This window comes from Brassica napus, chromosome A5, assembly GCF_020379485.1.
Source record: "Brassica napus cultivar Da-Ae chromosome A5, Da-Ae, whole genome shotgun sequence".
Taxonomy (NCBI): Eukaryota; Viridiplantae; Streptophyta; class Magnoliopsida; order Brassicales; family Brassicaceae; genus Brassica; species Brassica napus.
In genome coordinates, this window is record NC_063438.1 from 26,242,175 (window position 1) to 26,256,983 (window position 14,809).

Sequence of the window (14,809 nt, forward strand, 5' to 3'; positions counted from 1 at the left end):
TAACCGTCTTGTAGGGCCCACGAGGTCAAGGATATCTTATCTCGTAAACGTATAAATTAATTATTTATTAGTTCTGGGCAAAAGCGTAGCTCATCAGAATAATTTAATGGGCTCAAACAGGCCTGCAGGCCCAAATAAATATAGGTGTATTACCTCCTCACATACACACTGAATATATAGACTGTTTTTACTTTTTCTGGGGTTATTGAAGAATAACTTTGGTAAATACTAAATAGTTAAGGCAATAGAAAAGTTTCTTTTTAAGTTGATGCCAAAAGAGAAATGGAAAATATATTAACCACACAACACAATAACAAAAAAAAAAAGAACAATCTGAGGACTAAAAGATAGAGAGAGTTTCAATTACACTACTTTTCCAGGTAATGATTAGAACAAATCACATGCTGAATTAGTCAACTACGAAAAGGTTTATTCCCAAAGAAGTAAAAAAGTCGAAATAAATAATGATTTCAGAAAGAAAATAAATAACCAATCTAAACCGGGCTATCAGAGCTTCTGATCATCTCAGGCGAAGAGGCTCTATTACCAGAACCAGCACCAGAGCCATTAGAAGGCCTTACCTCCTCCATCATGTTAACAACTTCCTCCATGGAAGGCCTAGAATCCGGATGCTTCGACACACAAGCCATCGCCACTTGCAACATCTGCACCATCTCTTCCTCCACGTTGTGCTGCTGCTTGATCAACTCCACGTCAAACACTTCCCCAGTCCACTCCTCTCTCACCACCGACTGCACCCACTTGGGCAGATCCACCACCTCCTCGTGCCCCGTCGTCTTCCCTGCTGCTTTCCCCGTCAGCATTTCGAGCAACAGCACGCCAAAGCTGTACACGTCGGATTTTTGAGTGTGTTTCCGTGTCTCTATGGCTTCAGGCGCTCTGTATCCTAAGCTTCTTGATGGGAGCAAGGTGTGGTGGCTCATCAAAGGAGCTATACCGTAGTCCGAGACGCAGGCGTTGAGGTCTTGCGTTAAGAGGACGTTTGGTGATTTGATGTTACCGTGGAGGAGTTTGGCACCGGATGAAGAGTGTATGTGAGCTATTCCTTTTGCAGCTCCTAAACAGATCTTTAGCCTTTGTTCCCAGTCCAACGCACCTCTTCCTCCTTCGTTGTTTCCTGCATAGCATTCATCTTAGAGACTTTTGGTAATCACAAACATTATCATTAGTTCATTACCGTGAAGAAGCATGGAGAAGTTGCCTCCTTGGTAGTAATCATACACGAGTAGCTTCTCGTCTTTAGAGAAGTAATAAGCACGGAGAGGAGCTACATTCCCGTGTGGGCTGATCCTTCCCACAGCTTCCATCTGCTGCTCAAACTCTCTTTTCCCAGCTGCTACTTCTTTCAGCCTCTTCACCACCACAGTGGTTCCTTCCTCTAAGATAGCCTTATACGTCGTCCCATAGCTTCCTTTTCCTAAAACTTCAGCAGAGGCTCTGAGCAAATCCTCGAGATCGAAGTTGTACGAGCTTCCTTCGAAGAACACCAGCTTGTTCTTCTCCGCCTCCTGCACACCGCTACCGAACTCCTCCGCCTTGTTGTCACTCCTCCCGGGTTTAGCTTTCGGCGCCGCCGCGGTGGTGCTCTCTTGCCCGTTGTCTTTCTTCTTGGCGCAGCAAAGAGTCAGCAGTGCAAGAAGGATGAACAAGAGAAAGGAACCTCCAACTGCAATGCCGACAATAGCAGCAGTAGAGAGAGCTCTTTTGCTTGTACCAGGACTCTTGGCTGGACCTGGTGGAGTCGGCGAAGGAGATGGTGATGTAGTGTTCTCAGGGCATGGAGTTAGAGGACCTCCACACAAAAGGCTATTACCTTGAAATGCAGATGCTGGAAAGGACTTGACAGAAGAAGGCACTGAACCGTTAAGGCTATTGTAGCTCACATTCAAGTACTTTAAGCTAGGAGGGAGGTCAGGGATAGGCCCGGTAAGAGAATTATTCTGCAAGCTGAGATCAGTGAGCTGAGTCAAGTTCCTTAGAGTCCCCGGAATGTTGCCAGACAGCGCGTTAGCGGAGAGATCAAGATTAACAAGGCGAGGAGAGAGAGTTGGAGGGATAGAGCCAGAGAAGTTATTATCATGAAAGTAGAGAGATCTGATGAAAGGAAGAGAGAGGATAGCAGATGGGATGCTCCCTTGGAGGTTGTTGGAACGGAGGCTAATGATCCTGAGAGCGTCAAGCTTCTCAAACGTCTTCTCAGGTAATGGCCCGTAGAGTCCGGAGCCAGGGAGACGGAGCGCGGTTACACGGTCGTTGTTCTTGGAGCAGGTGATGCCTGTCCAGGAAGTGCAGATTGGGAGTGTTGTGTTCCAGTTGAGTTTGCGCACGTGGGGAACGAGGGATGCGAACTCGAGAAGCGCTTGCTTGTCTGAGTCTATGTCGGCAGGTGAAACAAATGGGGAGAGTAAAAGGAAAACGAAGGCCGCAACAATCCTCATCATTGATATTTTGAACTCGCTCACGTCAAAGTTTATTGCTCATTCACCTGATAACTGCAAGAGAACACAAAACACTGTCAAGTTCAGATTCTGAGCCAACATTACATTAAACTAGTACATCAGAAGTTCACAGGTACCAGGAGTAAAGATCAACACAAGTTAACACAATGTAAAGTTGCTAAATTAACGAGTGCCATTGTTATACCCAATCATCAAAGCCCCCAATTAAATTAAAAAGTTGCTAAATTTACGAGTACCATTGTTATAAGCAATCATCAAAAAAAAAACCCAATTAAATTAAAAAAAAGTTGCTAAATTTTCGAGTACTAAGCAATCATCAAAACCCCTAATTAATTAAAAAGTTGCTAAATTTACGAGTACCATTGTTATAAGCAATCAACAAAAACCCCCAATTAAGTAAAAAAGTTACTAAATTTAGAAGCTAATAGTGAGTAAAATGTGTGCCCCATACCCAGATCTGCAATCTACAGATGAACATTTTAGGAAATTAGGGTTTAATTCAGCTAATCAAAACAGAGAATTCGAAATTGAAAGCAAAGAAGAGATCTTTTAGTATTAAGAATTAAGAAGAGAAGCTAATAAATCAAAAGTGAGAGAGACATAGAGAGAGAGAGACCTTTGAGGTGGGTTCAGTGGAGAGTCCTGAGAGCTGAAGCTGATCGAAGAAGAAGAAGAGTGGGAGTGGAATAAATGCAAAGAGAAAGAAGGATAAGTGAGTGGAGAGTATCACTTTTTTAACAACGGCATTTCGTGAAGAAGAAGATTGAGCTAAAGGCGAAAGCGGAAAAGAATATAGAATCTGGAATCGCCATTACACACAGATTCAGTGATGAACAGTAGAGAAAGAGAGTAGAGAGATGCTAATTTTTTTGCTAAAAACTTTGTGGATGTGTTTCTGGTGAAGGGAGGGAAGCTTCGGCGTGACGAAAACGGAGAAACGTAAATCTCGATGGTCAGTTTCAGATTCCAATCTCTCCCTCTCTCTCTCTTATCTGCGATTTGCTTTGCTTGTGATGCCTTTGACTCTCTTAGATTTTAATTAGTAGCTTTAATTAATTATCTGTCTTTTTGTTAATTATTAACTAGGTTAACATCCGCGCCTTGCGCGGGATGAATATTATATATAAATTATTTTTAAGTATTATATATTTTTTACATATTATGAAATAATTAATATATATTGAATAATTAAAAATTTAGTAACTATTACATATATAATTAAATTGGTACACATACTTAAATAAATTTTATTTATCCAGACAAAAACTTTTTTTCTATTTTATTTGTTATAAAATTAAGTTTAAATGATATTAACATAGATATATAATACATTTTTAACATTGACATCTATTAAAAAATATTTATACTAATATTATTTTTGATCGTTTGTATTTTTTATAACAAAAATTTTAAATCAATGATAACAATAAAACATTTATGGGATGTTTAATAGTTTTAGTAATTTATAATTTTAAAAATATTCAATGCAAAGTTTAAAATCTAAATATTAAGTTGTCAATAATTGTTCAAAATGTTTATCAAAAAATTCCAAGTCAAATTCGAAATTAAAATACTTATGTATTTTATATGGTATATAATTTATTTTTAAAAAATATTAATATGCATATATATAATATTTATTAAATGAGACTTCCTACTTATGTAATTTCGTAATCATTTGTATCTTGTTATAACATAAATTTTAAATCATGAATCACAAAAAATTCAGTGTGAGATTTTTAACAACTTTAGTCATTTATATTCGTTTTTTAAAATTCAAAATATAACATATACGAAAAAATCTAAATTTTTATTATATAGTTAATGTGGTTGTTTAATTTATTTTAAAATAAATTAAAAATGATAGAGAATAGACTGATTTTTATCAAATCTTTATTATTCAAAATCATTAATTGTCATATATACTTTAGCCACATTAGGTAATTTCGTGTTTTTTATTTAAGGAAACAATGAAAAATATTTATGATTAATTTATGGTTAGTTTAATAAAAAACTTATTATATATTTATATGGACCAACATATTTTACTAAGGATTCTAAGAATGATTATGGTGATGACATGTGGCTACAAAAATATGTTGTAATGCTTCTATTTTAATATATAGGGGATTTCCTAAACGAATTTAGCTTTTATTAAGGGGGGAGGCGCTTGCTTACGATCTAGTCTGAGTTCCCAACGTTCAATTTTTTTTTCCCATTTTAAAATCTGTAATGATTTTTGGTGTTATTATTGAACGGGTCAACTGATTAATGAGATTTTTTTTGAATATTCTAATAGGTAATGTGAGGAACCACCCAACTTTATATTAATGTGAAAATGTACTGTATATGGCTTCTTAATGAGAAACTTTGGAATATTCTAATAGGTAATGTGAGAAATCACCCAACTTATATTAATGTGAAAAAATGTTTATGGCCTTCTTAATGAGAATTTTTGGAATTTTCTTATAGGTAGTGTGAGAAATCACCCCACTTATATTAATGTAAAACATGTATATGCCTTCTTAGTGAGGTAATTTTTTTGAATATTTTAATAGCTAATGTGAGAGAACACTCAACTTATATTAATGCATAGAATCAAATGTGTTTTTTTTCTTTTTAAAAATGAGAAGGATAGTATTTCAAGATCAAAATAGGTATAAGGAAAACAACAAAACTGGGGAATATTTAAATTCTGTTGCAAATTGAGCTTATTATCATTTGATAATTTTCTAGTACTAATTTAATTTTTTTGGTAAGGTGGGGACTATCTTTCATAAAAATGGACCCCCTGAAGGGAAGGAGTTTGGTATGTGACATAAATGAGGGTATGATACGGAGGTAACATTGAAAACAACGAAATTTAAATCTCTTCCTTCAAATATCAAACTGTGTCATTAATGAAAAGTCAATTTATGGAATAAAACTACAGAAACTACTGGCGTTGTTGGTTGTGCTTTGCTGTCTATCATTATTAACTTCAGCTGCATCTCAGATTCATCACGTTACGCGCATGAACCTATGTTTCGTCTTTCACATTCTCATTGCTATATTATAGTAAAACTGCCAAGAAGATTAGAATTTTAGGTCCCACGTTACGTTACCCATCTCTTAAAAATATTACATAACTACAAAGTTACAAACCTTACTCAAGAATCAATAACCAAAGAACCAAGAAGTCAAGAACCCTTATATCTGATAATCCGTCTCTTTCCACACCATTGACAAGCAAACAAATTGTGTGTAATAAATAAATGAAAAAGAGAGAAAAGTGGTTTTCCAAAGAAAGAAAAAAAGTTTGTTTACTTGTGATGTGTGTGTGTGTGTTATAGTGGGCCAAAGGGCTCAGGAAGAAGCTCGAATCCTCCATTATCAAACATGAGTCCGTGATCTGATGACCTATCATCGATGCTATGTAACCAGTTTGTGTTCTTGACGTCCTCCTTCAGCAACAAAGCGTCATACCTCGAGCTCTCATACATGTCCATATCACTCAGCTTCCCCATCAGTCTTCTTCCATCAGTTGCTTCGTTCCCATTCTCTGCGCTGCTACTGCTAATAGAATCCGAAAGGTTATTTACTGAACGGATTGGCTGTATCTTGGACGAGGCTTGTCTGATGCTCTGAGGGAACAACGTCGTGGTTGATAGTGCACAACCGTTTGACTTTCCGTTTCTTATGTCCTATACGCAACACCAAAATGTCGAGATATTAACAGCATGATAGAGATTTTTAAATGCACGAGTCACTTGCAGCGAGAAGTATGGATGGACGTTTTTACCCCAAACCAAAATCCCGACCTTAACCAAACCGGAAAAGCCAAAATCCAATTCGAACTGTTATAAAAAAATCTGAAACCAAAGAGCTATGTACTTTCGGACCGAAATCCGAACTAGGATCCAAAAATATCCGAAATTAGTTAAATATGTTAGTCTCTTTACATATGTTAAGGCAGTCTAGATATTATTTTTTTAAATTGTAGTTTGTTTATTTGTTATTGTCAATATTTTTAGTTAGTTTAGATAGTTTAATTAGTTAGTATTTTAGTCCAGTGTTTCTTTAAAAAAATATTTTTGTTCCAGACCGGAAACCGGAAGAAACCGAACCCAGTCCGAAAATTACTAAAATTCGAATAAAACTTATGAGCATAGTACTGAAAATCCGAATTAACCGAATTGAATCCAACACCAGGCCTAACGAGGAGAGTCAAGTTATACACGTACCATGTGCCTGATGGCCATATCAAGTGAATTTTTTGAGAACGACCTCCCAAGTCCGTTGTTATTATCAGCGACAGTTGAAGAAGTCTTCAGGGTTCTCCGTGAAGTTACATCTGCAACGTTTGAAATCCTCCGAGGCTCTGGTGCATCCATGTGGTGTTGCAGTCCATTACCACCACCATAACGGCCTTTTCCTTGAGTCTCTGTGAGTCTTCCTCTCGTCACAACAGGAGATGAGTTCCTTCTCGTCAGTGGACCTTTTGGTTCTGGACTTGCCTTCGCCGTGATGCTGCTACCAGCTGCTGGTCTAGACCTGCCAGCTGATATCGGTCTTCCTTGGAGACTTGTTCTGAGATTAGGTGGTGTGTCAAGAGGGAAGTCTGCTAACACAATCGGCTGTTGAGGGGTGGTTCGGACTCTAGGTCCAGGAGAGCTTGGCCTAGACAAAGAAGGCGTGACACGACCGTTTGTTCCTCCACGTCCGGTTGAAATATTTGATCCTGATGTTGCAGATGCAGATGAGATGGATGGGGTTCGACGCGTTGGGGTTAAAGGACGAGAGTTTGGTCTAGAAGCAACTATGTTTGGGGAGTTAGCTGTAATCTGTGGTCTAGAAGTTGGAGTCGATGGTCTTGAGCTCAGAGATGGTCTAGGCTTGTCCATGGATGAACTAGATGACCCGGGACGGATTCTTGAAGGAGTTGAGGCGCGTGATGCTGAAGAAGTACGGGTGGGAGTGGAAGGTCTAGCGGAAGACGAGGAACGGGAGCTAGGGGATGAAGGTCTGATGTAGGATGAGACTGAAGCTGAGCTAGTGTTTAGGATTGATGATGGTGAGCGGTTTGATGTGAATGAGGTGTATTGTGAGGTGGAGAGGGATGGGCGCGTCACGGAGCTGCTTCTAGCTGGACGTGTGGAGTGGTAACTTGTCTCAGACTGTGAAACCGAAAGCTGCAAAAAGAAAAATAGTAAGGTAATAATTATTCAATTATAATAATATTTTGAGACGTATTAACTCATGGAGGAAAAGAAGAGAGGAGGCTTTGGTTAATACCCTTGATGCCTTTGAAGCAGAGGTGGCTCTAGCGGAAGGTGTAATCTTTGGAGCAGCCAAAGATGAATGAGAGTCGTTTCCGAGAGGTGTTCCAGGAGGAGTAAGAAGCCTATAAGATAACATAAATGTACATAACTTCAATATTCCCGTAGGAAAAACCAAGAGAAACAATCAACACTCTCAAGAGCAGTCAACATAGTGAAAATAAACATAATAACCAAACAACAAATAACACTACAAGTACTAAACAATCCACTGTTCGATTTGAAGCACAAGAGAGAGAGAGAGAGAGAGAGAGAGAGAGAGAGAGAGAGAGAGAGAGAGAGAAGGCATAAGCCACCGAGCAGAGATTGGGAAGAAGAAACTAACCAGTCATAATCATTTTTGCCTCCTTCAGCAGAGGACAACAGATCATCACCTTTGCCTCTGGGAGCTGGTTTGGATCCGACAGAGAGCCTCCCGAGTTTCGCAGAAACTGAAGTTAAAAAAAAACAAAACACAGAGATTTAGTGTCAATTAAGAAAGGGATCAAAACAAGATCAAACAAACTCTTCATTGGTCCTAAAAGCCCATTAACTTTTGATCGAGAAAACAAAGAGATGGAATCTAGTAGACGAAGACAGTTTAGTATAGAGACTAAACATCGTTTTCGTCTCTACGAATCGGACAAAGCGTTGTCTCGTAACAGCAAACTCGGAGATCCCCAGATTTATATTTAGAAACTCTGTTACATCGAATCGAGACAAAAGTAGTTGCAAATGTCATAAAATTACTAAAAAAGGAAAGTGAATCTGAAACGAACCGTCGGGCAATTCATCTGAAGAAGCCAACGGGAACGAGCGGCGGATCTTGGAGAAGAGATCCAGATTCTCATCGGAGTCTCTAGAGAAACCATTCTGAGAGATGTTGCCTCTGCGAAACTGAGAGATCGCGGGAGTGTTCCTCCCACCGGCAAGAGACTCTCTGAGATTCCTGTTCATTGTTGTTGCTGAAGGACAGAGAGAGAGAAGCCTGGAATCAAGGCTGTATGTGGAGAAAGAGTTTCTTACAATCTACGCCATTGGAGAGAGATTCAGATCTAACGACCAAAGGCAAAAAAAAAGAAAGAAAGAAAGTAGTTGTTATTATGTGTCACTTCCAAGTTGTTGAGGAGGGCTTAACTGTACTCTCTAGTAGTTTATCACGATGCATGTTCATCTTGCCTTCATCAATCATACTCCCCTTTTTTATTTATATATTTATTTATGAGGCGGAGAAAGGAAGGAAGGTGTAGTTTCCTAATTATTTTCTTGGTGTACATTACATTATTTAAGAAAGAAGATGAAGATGATGAATTATTATGATTTGTGTAATGAGTTAGACCCCACGTGGTGTGTTATTCCCTTTACATTTCACATTTGGGTCTACTCAAAACTATTAGAGTAACATAGAGACAAGGTGAAGGTGAGATCATTCAACCAAATATCTTTAAATAGTATATAGTTTACAGGTGATGTATTCTTGTTTACGAAACCTAATATAAACCGCAATTTGCACTACTAGTCGTTATCATTATGGTTTACCAAATATTCATTAACCATCAGTTTTAGTTTATTAACAAACCAAAACCAGTTTTATTTGTGATTTTTTTTTTCTTTTCCTCTTACAAATGCAATTAAAATCTTTGTTGATGGATATTTGCTGAACCTTAGCAACGCATCTTATGTGGTGATTTAAAGAGAGGAGAAGTTGTTTTTTACTTTTCTTTCTGGTACGAATATGGAAGCCAACCTCCAAAATAATAATAATAGACATGGTGGATAAAGACGGCTTTGGACCCGACCACAGTTATACCCCCATGTTTTCCTTGTTCTTTTATAGCCTGAAAACGATTCCTCATTTGTTCTATTATGGGCCTACTCCACACTATATCCGGCCCATTATACTATCCTCTGCATGTGACTTGTCTCTGTGTAGATAGCAATGGCCACTACTATTTACGACTTGTGCGTTCATGCCTCTTCTCTAAACTATGAGTCTATGACTGGCTAAAGCTTGGACTAATATTTTAAAATCTGAACTATTTACGTTTTATCCAAAACACTCCTTTGGGCTTCGGTGACAGTAACATATGACTCAATGCACGTGAGAAAAGCCAAAAAGGTTGTGGCACGGAAGTCCATAAAGACTCCTAGTCCACTAGTGCTTTATCTTGGAGACGTCACGTACACATTCTCTTCACTCTATTGCACCAATTCAGAGTAAATCACGTTACGCTAAACCACAAATGATAAATCATTACCTTCCCGAAACAAATGTTTCTGTGGAATTTTATCGAAAATAGTCATCAACTTATTTTTTGAAAAAGAAAATGATATCAACTTTTTTTTTCTTCAGAAAAAATTACTATCAACTTGTTCAAGCAATACTTACCTTTTTCAGTAAAAAAGATCGATAGTTGAGAGAGGAAATTAGTTTGTCAGACCAAAACCCACAAAAGAAGAGCAAACAAATACTAGAAAAGACAAAAGTTGAAAGAATCTACTTCTGGGAGAGATATCTCAATTTTGTCAATCACTTTATGCACCAATGTGTTCTGCGTTGGTATGTTCTCGTTGCAACGGAGTTTCTCATTCTTACATGTTCATCAGGCGACTTTGATGATGTGTAGATTTTTTCTGTATAAGGTAAAATATTACACAAAATAGTATAGTTATATCAAGTTGTCTGGACTAGGGTTGGTTGATGGTTCATGTCGGTGGTATATACATTTTCGCATATAATATTTACATAGCAGTCCAAAAAAAGTTGTAATAAAAAAATATCATATGTAAAACATCAGACGTGAACTCACGATTTAGCTATAAGCCAATAACATCCAAACACGAAGCCCTCAACCTACCATAGAGTGGACGTCAATTTCATCCATTTACAGAATTACCGACTCTTTTAGAAGATTTAACAAACTTGAAGGCCTTATTCGCAATTGATTCAGTAAAAAGTTTTATATATTTTCGACAAAAATGTAGAAAATTGGAGGGCTCCTTCTTCTTCTCTTCGTTAAAAATTTGACTTCCATGATTTATCCCAAAGTCTCCTAAGCTAGAAGGGATCGGATTCCAACATTCTCCGAGCTCCGATTCATCCCTGTGCTGGTAAGCTCAGCGATCCCGTTTCTGTACTTGATTAGGTTCGTGGTAGAATATATTAATTGGATGATCCAATTCATGTAGAATGGTGGATCAAATCGTAAAATTTCGCAATTGGGTTTCGCGAATTGCTAGAAATGAGAGAGTCTTATCGCATTTTATCCTTTGGAAGGAGAATGAGAACGATTCTGTACGAAGTTTGGGTGATAAAAATGATGTTTGTTTGGTTGACGCAGCTACCTGCGGCTGCGTCGGCATCAATTTTTTTAATAAATTCTTGTTCGTTTCATTGATGCCGGTACTGCGTTTGCGTCTAAACGCTCTGTCCTCGCATCGATCGCCGAAAAAATCTGCGTCTACGATTAAAACTGCGTCGGCGTCTACAAAACGAACAACAACTATTTTTATTTACGCTGATGCCGACGCCGACGCTGACGCCGACGCCGAAAACTACGGCAACCAAACGAACATGACTAAAGATTGCTGCTTTGTTGTTTTGGGTCTTTTTAAGGATTCAAAGTTTTAGTCTTTGGGTGATGATGATGAAACTATCCTTCCTCTATGCGATTATATTGTTTCTATTCGAGTTCAATTGTTTCACCAAAACACGTGATTTTTTTTGATCAATCTAGTGCATAGGGAACATGTTCATGTACGTTTCTTTCTATTTAAAGTTGATGAATTTGAATTTTGTTCTTGTGATGTGTTAAAACAGGACAACAGTGACCTCTCCTTGATGCAGTTTTGATTCTACAAAGCATCGGAGTTTATTTGATTCTTTCAGCATCACAATGATGCATCCAGGCGGCAAGAAACTTCTGCTGCTTCTATTCTTATTTGTTTTTGTATCCATAGGGAACACTGACGCGGACTCTCAGTATGAGATCTCACACAAAGTAAGAACTGCTCCTCACGGAAACATGGGACGGAACGTTATAATAGACGGAAGCGGTGTAGAGAAAACTTTACATGACATTGGAATGGGTGATAAGAGAGGCAGTCACAACAAAGTTTCAGTTTCAACTGTTGCGTTGTTCACATTAGCGATGGCTGCTGCCACTGGGTTGGGTGCGGTTCCCTTCTTCTTTGTGGAGCTTGATCCGCAGTGGGCTGGGATATGTAATGGAATGGCGGCTGGTGTGATGTTGGCTGCTAGCTTTGATCTTGTAAAGGAGGGTCAGGAGCATGGTTCTGGAAACTGGGTTGTGATTGGGATTCTAGCTGGTGCGTTGTTCATTTGGCTCTGCAAGCAGGTAACTTGAAACTGATTCTTTGGCTGCACAAGATCCAGTTACTGATTTGGATGATGGTTTGAACTAAAATCTCATGTGTTGACAGTTGAAAAAACCCTATATTCTCGTAGTTTACTCTTATCAGTTAGTTCAGGTTGGTTGAAATCTCGCCAAAGTGAACCGAAATAAATTCACTTCGATTTTTCGGTTTTCGGTTAGTTCGGTTTTAAATTTTTTTACAGTATTTTTTTTTCCGGTTATTTCGGTTAAATTTTCAGTTTAAATTGAATAAATTTTTTAAAAAAGTTTAATTTCGGTATAGTTTGGTTATTTAGGTTCAGATTTTGGTTAGTTTGGTTCGGAATTTTGGTTAAGATTGGTTAGTTTTTTAAAAAAGAAAACCGAACTAACCAATTACCGAACCTAAAACCAATTTTTTTAGTTCCAAATTAAACTGAACCTTCTTATAAACTTACTTTACCTTTGGACAGTTTCTTGAACAATATGGTGAGGTTAGCATGCTGGATATCAAAGGTGCAGATGCAGCCAAAGTTGTTCTCGTCATAGGAATCATGACACTTCATTCTTTCGGGGAGGGATCAGGGGTTGGTGTATCCTTTGCTGGTTCAAAGGGTTTTAGTCAAGGGCTTCTAGTCACTTTAGCCATAGCCGTTCATAATATTCCAGAAGGGTTGGCTGTTAGCATGGTGTTGGCATCAAGGGGTGTCTCTCCACAAAATGCCATGCTCTGGAGTATAATCACATCTTTACCTCAGGTAATCGTTCTTTGATCTGATCCCTTTGTCTGCATAAGAGATTACTGATTCTTGTTCTGTCTGAATTGTATTCTATACCAGCCTATCGTCGCAGTGCCAGCTTTTCTATGTGCAGATGCATTCAGCAAGTTCTTGCCTTTTTGCACTGGATTTGCTGCTGGATGTATGATTTGGATGGTTATTGCTGAAGTGCTTCCTGATGCATTCAAGGTGAAATGCATATGATCATTTATGAAACGTTGATGCAGCTTTCACCTGAGTGTACTACTGACTTGATATCTCTTCTCTGTAACTGCAATAGGAAGCGTCTCCGTCGCAAGTAGCATCTGCAGCCACAATATCAGTAGCATCCATGGAGGCTTTCAGCACTCTTTTCGAGAATTTCACACATGATTACAAGTATAAAAATAAAGTTCAAGTTAATAGTTATAAGCTGTTTCATTTGTGTTACCAAAAAAAAAAAAAAAGGCTGTTTCATTTGATTGGTTACAACTAATGCTTTCTTCAATCTGCAGCTCAGAGGATGCATCTGGCTTCTTTGTTTCACTCCTCTTTGGTCTGGGACCATTGCTTGGAGGCGTGTTTCTGGTTGCATCGGCACTCACTTTCCGTCTACAGCACGCTCTCCTCATGGGAGTAGCATCAGGCATTGCCTTCGTCCTCGGTATCTGGCGTCCGCTTCAACTCCTCCTATCCGCAAAAATGGGATTCATCCCTCTGGTTAGTCTATACGCAGTTGGAGCCGTGCTGAGCCATTTCGCGAGCTTAACCATCCTGAACATTACTTGTCGGAAAAAGTCTCGTGCCGGCAGTTTAATCACCACAGGAACCAATTTTCCGACCAGTGTGATAACTCTCCAATCGTTATTAGCGTGTGGAGCGGTTGGGCTCCACGCGCTAGCCGAGGGGCTTGCTCTTGGAGTCGCTGCACCGTCGGCTTACGGTCTAGGAAGACACATGGTGCTCCCTGTTTCCTTACACGGGCTCCCAAGAGGGACAGCTGTTGCGAGCTGTGTCTTTGGAGCTACGGACAGTTGGCACGCAGCTCTTGCAGCAGCAGCTTTGATCGGTTTTGTGGGACCAGTATCTGCCATAGGATCAATTCTAGCCGGGATAGATTACAGTGGACTGGATCACGTGATGATGGTTGCGTGCGGTGCGTTGCTGCCCAGCTTCTGGCAGGTGATTCAGAGAGCGGTGAGGCTGGAGAGAAAGAAAGGCATTGTGGGGATGGTGCTGGGAGTAGCGTGTGCGGTTGTGTGTCTGACTTTCACTAGACTTGTCTGCTTGCACACTCCTTACTGCAATTCTGCACCAGAGGCCGTTAGATGATTTGATTCATTGTGAACACACACACACTTCCCTTTATCCTATGTTGTAAGATATATATACATACTCGTGATACAAACTTTGTCGGATTTTATTGTGAATGGAAAAGTGAGTGTACTGAATCAAGATTAGGCCCATCATCACTTACATCATCAACTCCATTCCATTTTACGCATAGTTCTGGGCATTCGGTTCCGGTTTAATCTGTTTCGGTTTGGGGTTAAAACTGTTTGGTTTATTTTATGTAGGCCTCAAGAAAGTCGGAAATAATTATTTTTGTTCATCTTTTCGTTTGAACGATACTCCTTCTGTTTGTGTCACTTTGACATTCATATTAAAAAATAATAAAAATATATGTAAGTTGTTATTAATTATACTTCTCTGATCAATAGTATTTGAGATAAATAAAACTATTTATAAAATTAATGCAATTTTTAATTAATTTTTTGTTAAAAGTAAGTATAATTTGTATTGAAATTATAAAATAACATTTTTTATTACAAAAAAATGTTAAAATAACGTTTATTATGAAACAAAAAGAATATCATTTTTTTGGGTATAAAATAACTAATAAATTTTATTCTAAAAAT

The 14,809-nt window shown here is 38.5% G+C and overlaps 3 protein-coding genes across 4 annotated transcripts; 1 reads left to right on the forward strand and 2 right to left on the reverse strand.

Moving 5' to 3' along the window:
• Positions 1 to 276: 276 nt before the first annotated feature.
• On the reverse strand, positions 277 to 5,035 carry LOC106452839 (probable inactive receptor kinase At3g08680). 2 transcript variants are annotated; one of them, XM_013895012.3, is made up of 3 exons: positions 3,097 to 5,035; positions 1,199 to 2,513; positions 277 to 1,138 (listed from the first exon to the last, which is right to left on the reverse strand). In XM_013895012.3, the coding sequence occupies exons 2-3, from the start codon at positions 2,460 to 2,462 to the stop codon at positions 495 to 497; spliced, it is 1,908 nt and encodes a 635-aa protein (XP_013750466.2). In that variant the 5' UTR covers positions 2,463 to 2,513; positions 3,097 to 5,035; the 3' UTR covers positions 277 to 494. The 2 variants fall into 2 exon arrangements, with proteins under 2 accessions (XP_013750466.2, XP_048636002.1); XM_048780045.1 differs by lacking the exon at positions 3,097 to 5,035 and adding an exon at positions 2,932 to 3,083.
• Positions 5,036 to 5,551: 516 nt separating this feature from the next.
• Positions 5,552 to 9,040, reverse strand: LOC106452846 (endochitinase A-like). The gene is made up of 5 exons (XM_013895023.3): positions 8,557 to 9,040; positions 8,124 to 8,229; positions 7,755 to 7,863; positions 6,704 to 7,651; positions 5,552 to 6,163 (listed from the first exon to the last, which is right to left on the reverse strand). Exons 1-5 carry the CDS (start codon positions 8,732 to 8,734, stop codon positions 5,807 to 5,809), a joined length of 1,698 nt encoding a protein of 565 aa, XP_013750477.2. The 5' UTR covers positions 8,735 to 9,040; the 3' UTR covers positions 5,552 to 5,806.
• A 1,679-nt stretch (positions 9,041 to 10,719) lies between these two features.
• On the forward strand, positions 10,720 to 14,345 carry LOC106452845 (putative zinc transporter At3g08650). The gene is made up of 6 exons (XM_013895022.3): positions 10,720 to 10,888; positions 11,598 to 12,135; positions 12,606 to 12,890; positions 12,972 to 13,100; positions 13,192 to 13,289; positions 13,406 to 14,345. The coding sequence occupies exons 2-6, from the start codon at positions 11,674 to 11,676 to the stop codon at positions 14,220 to 14,222; spliced, it is 1,791 nt and encodes a 596-aa protein (XP_013750476.2). The 5' UTR covers positions 10,720 to 10,888; positions 11,598 to 11,673; the 3' UTR covers positions 14,223 to 14,345.
• The last annotated feature ends 464 nt before the right edge of the window (positions 14,346 to 14,809 follow it).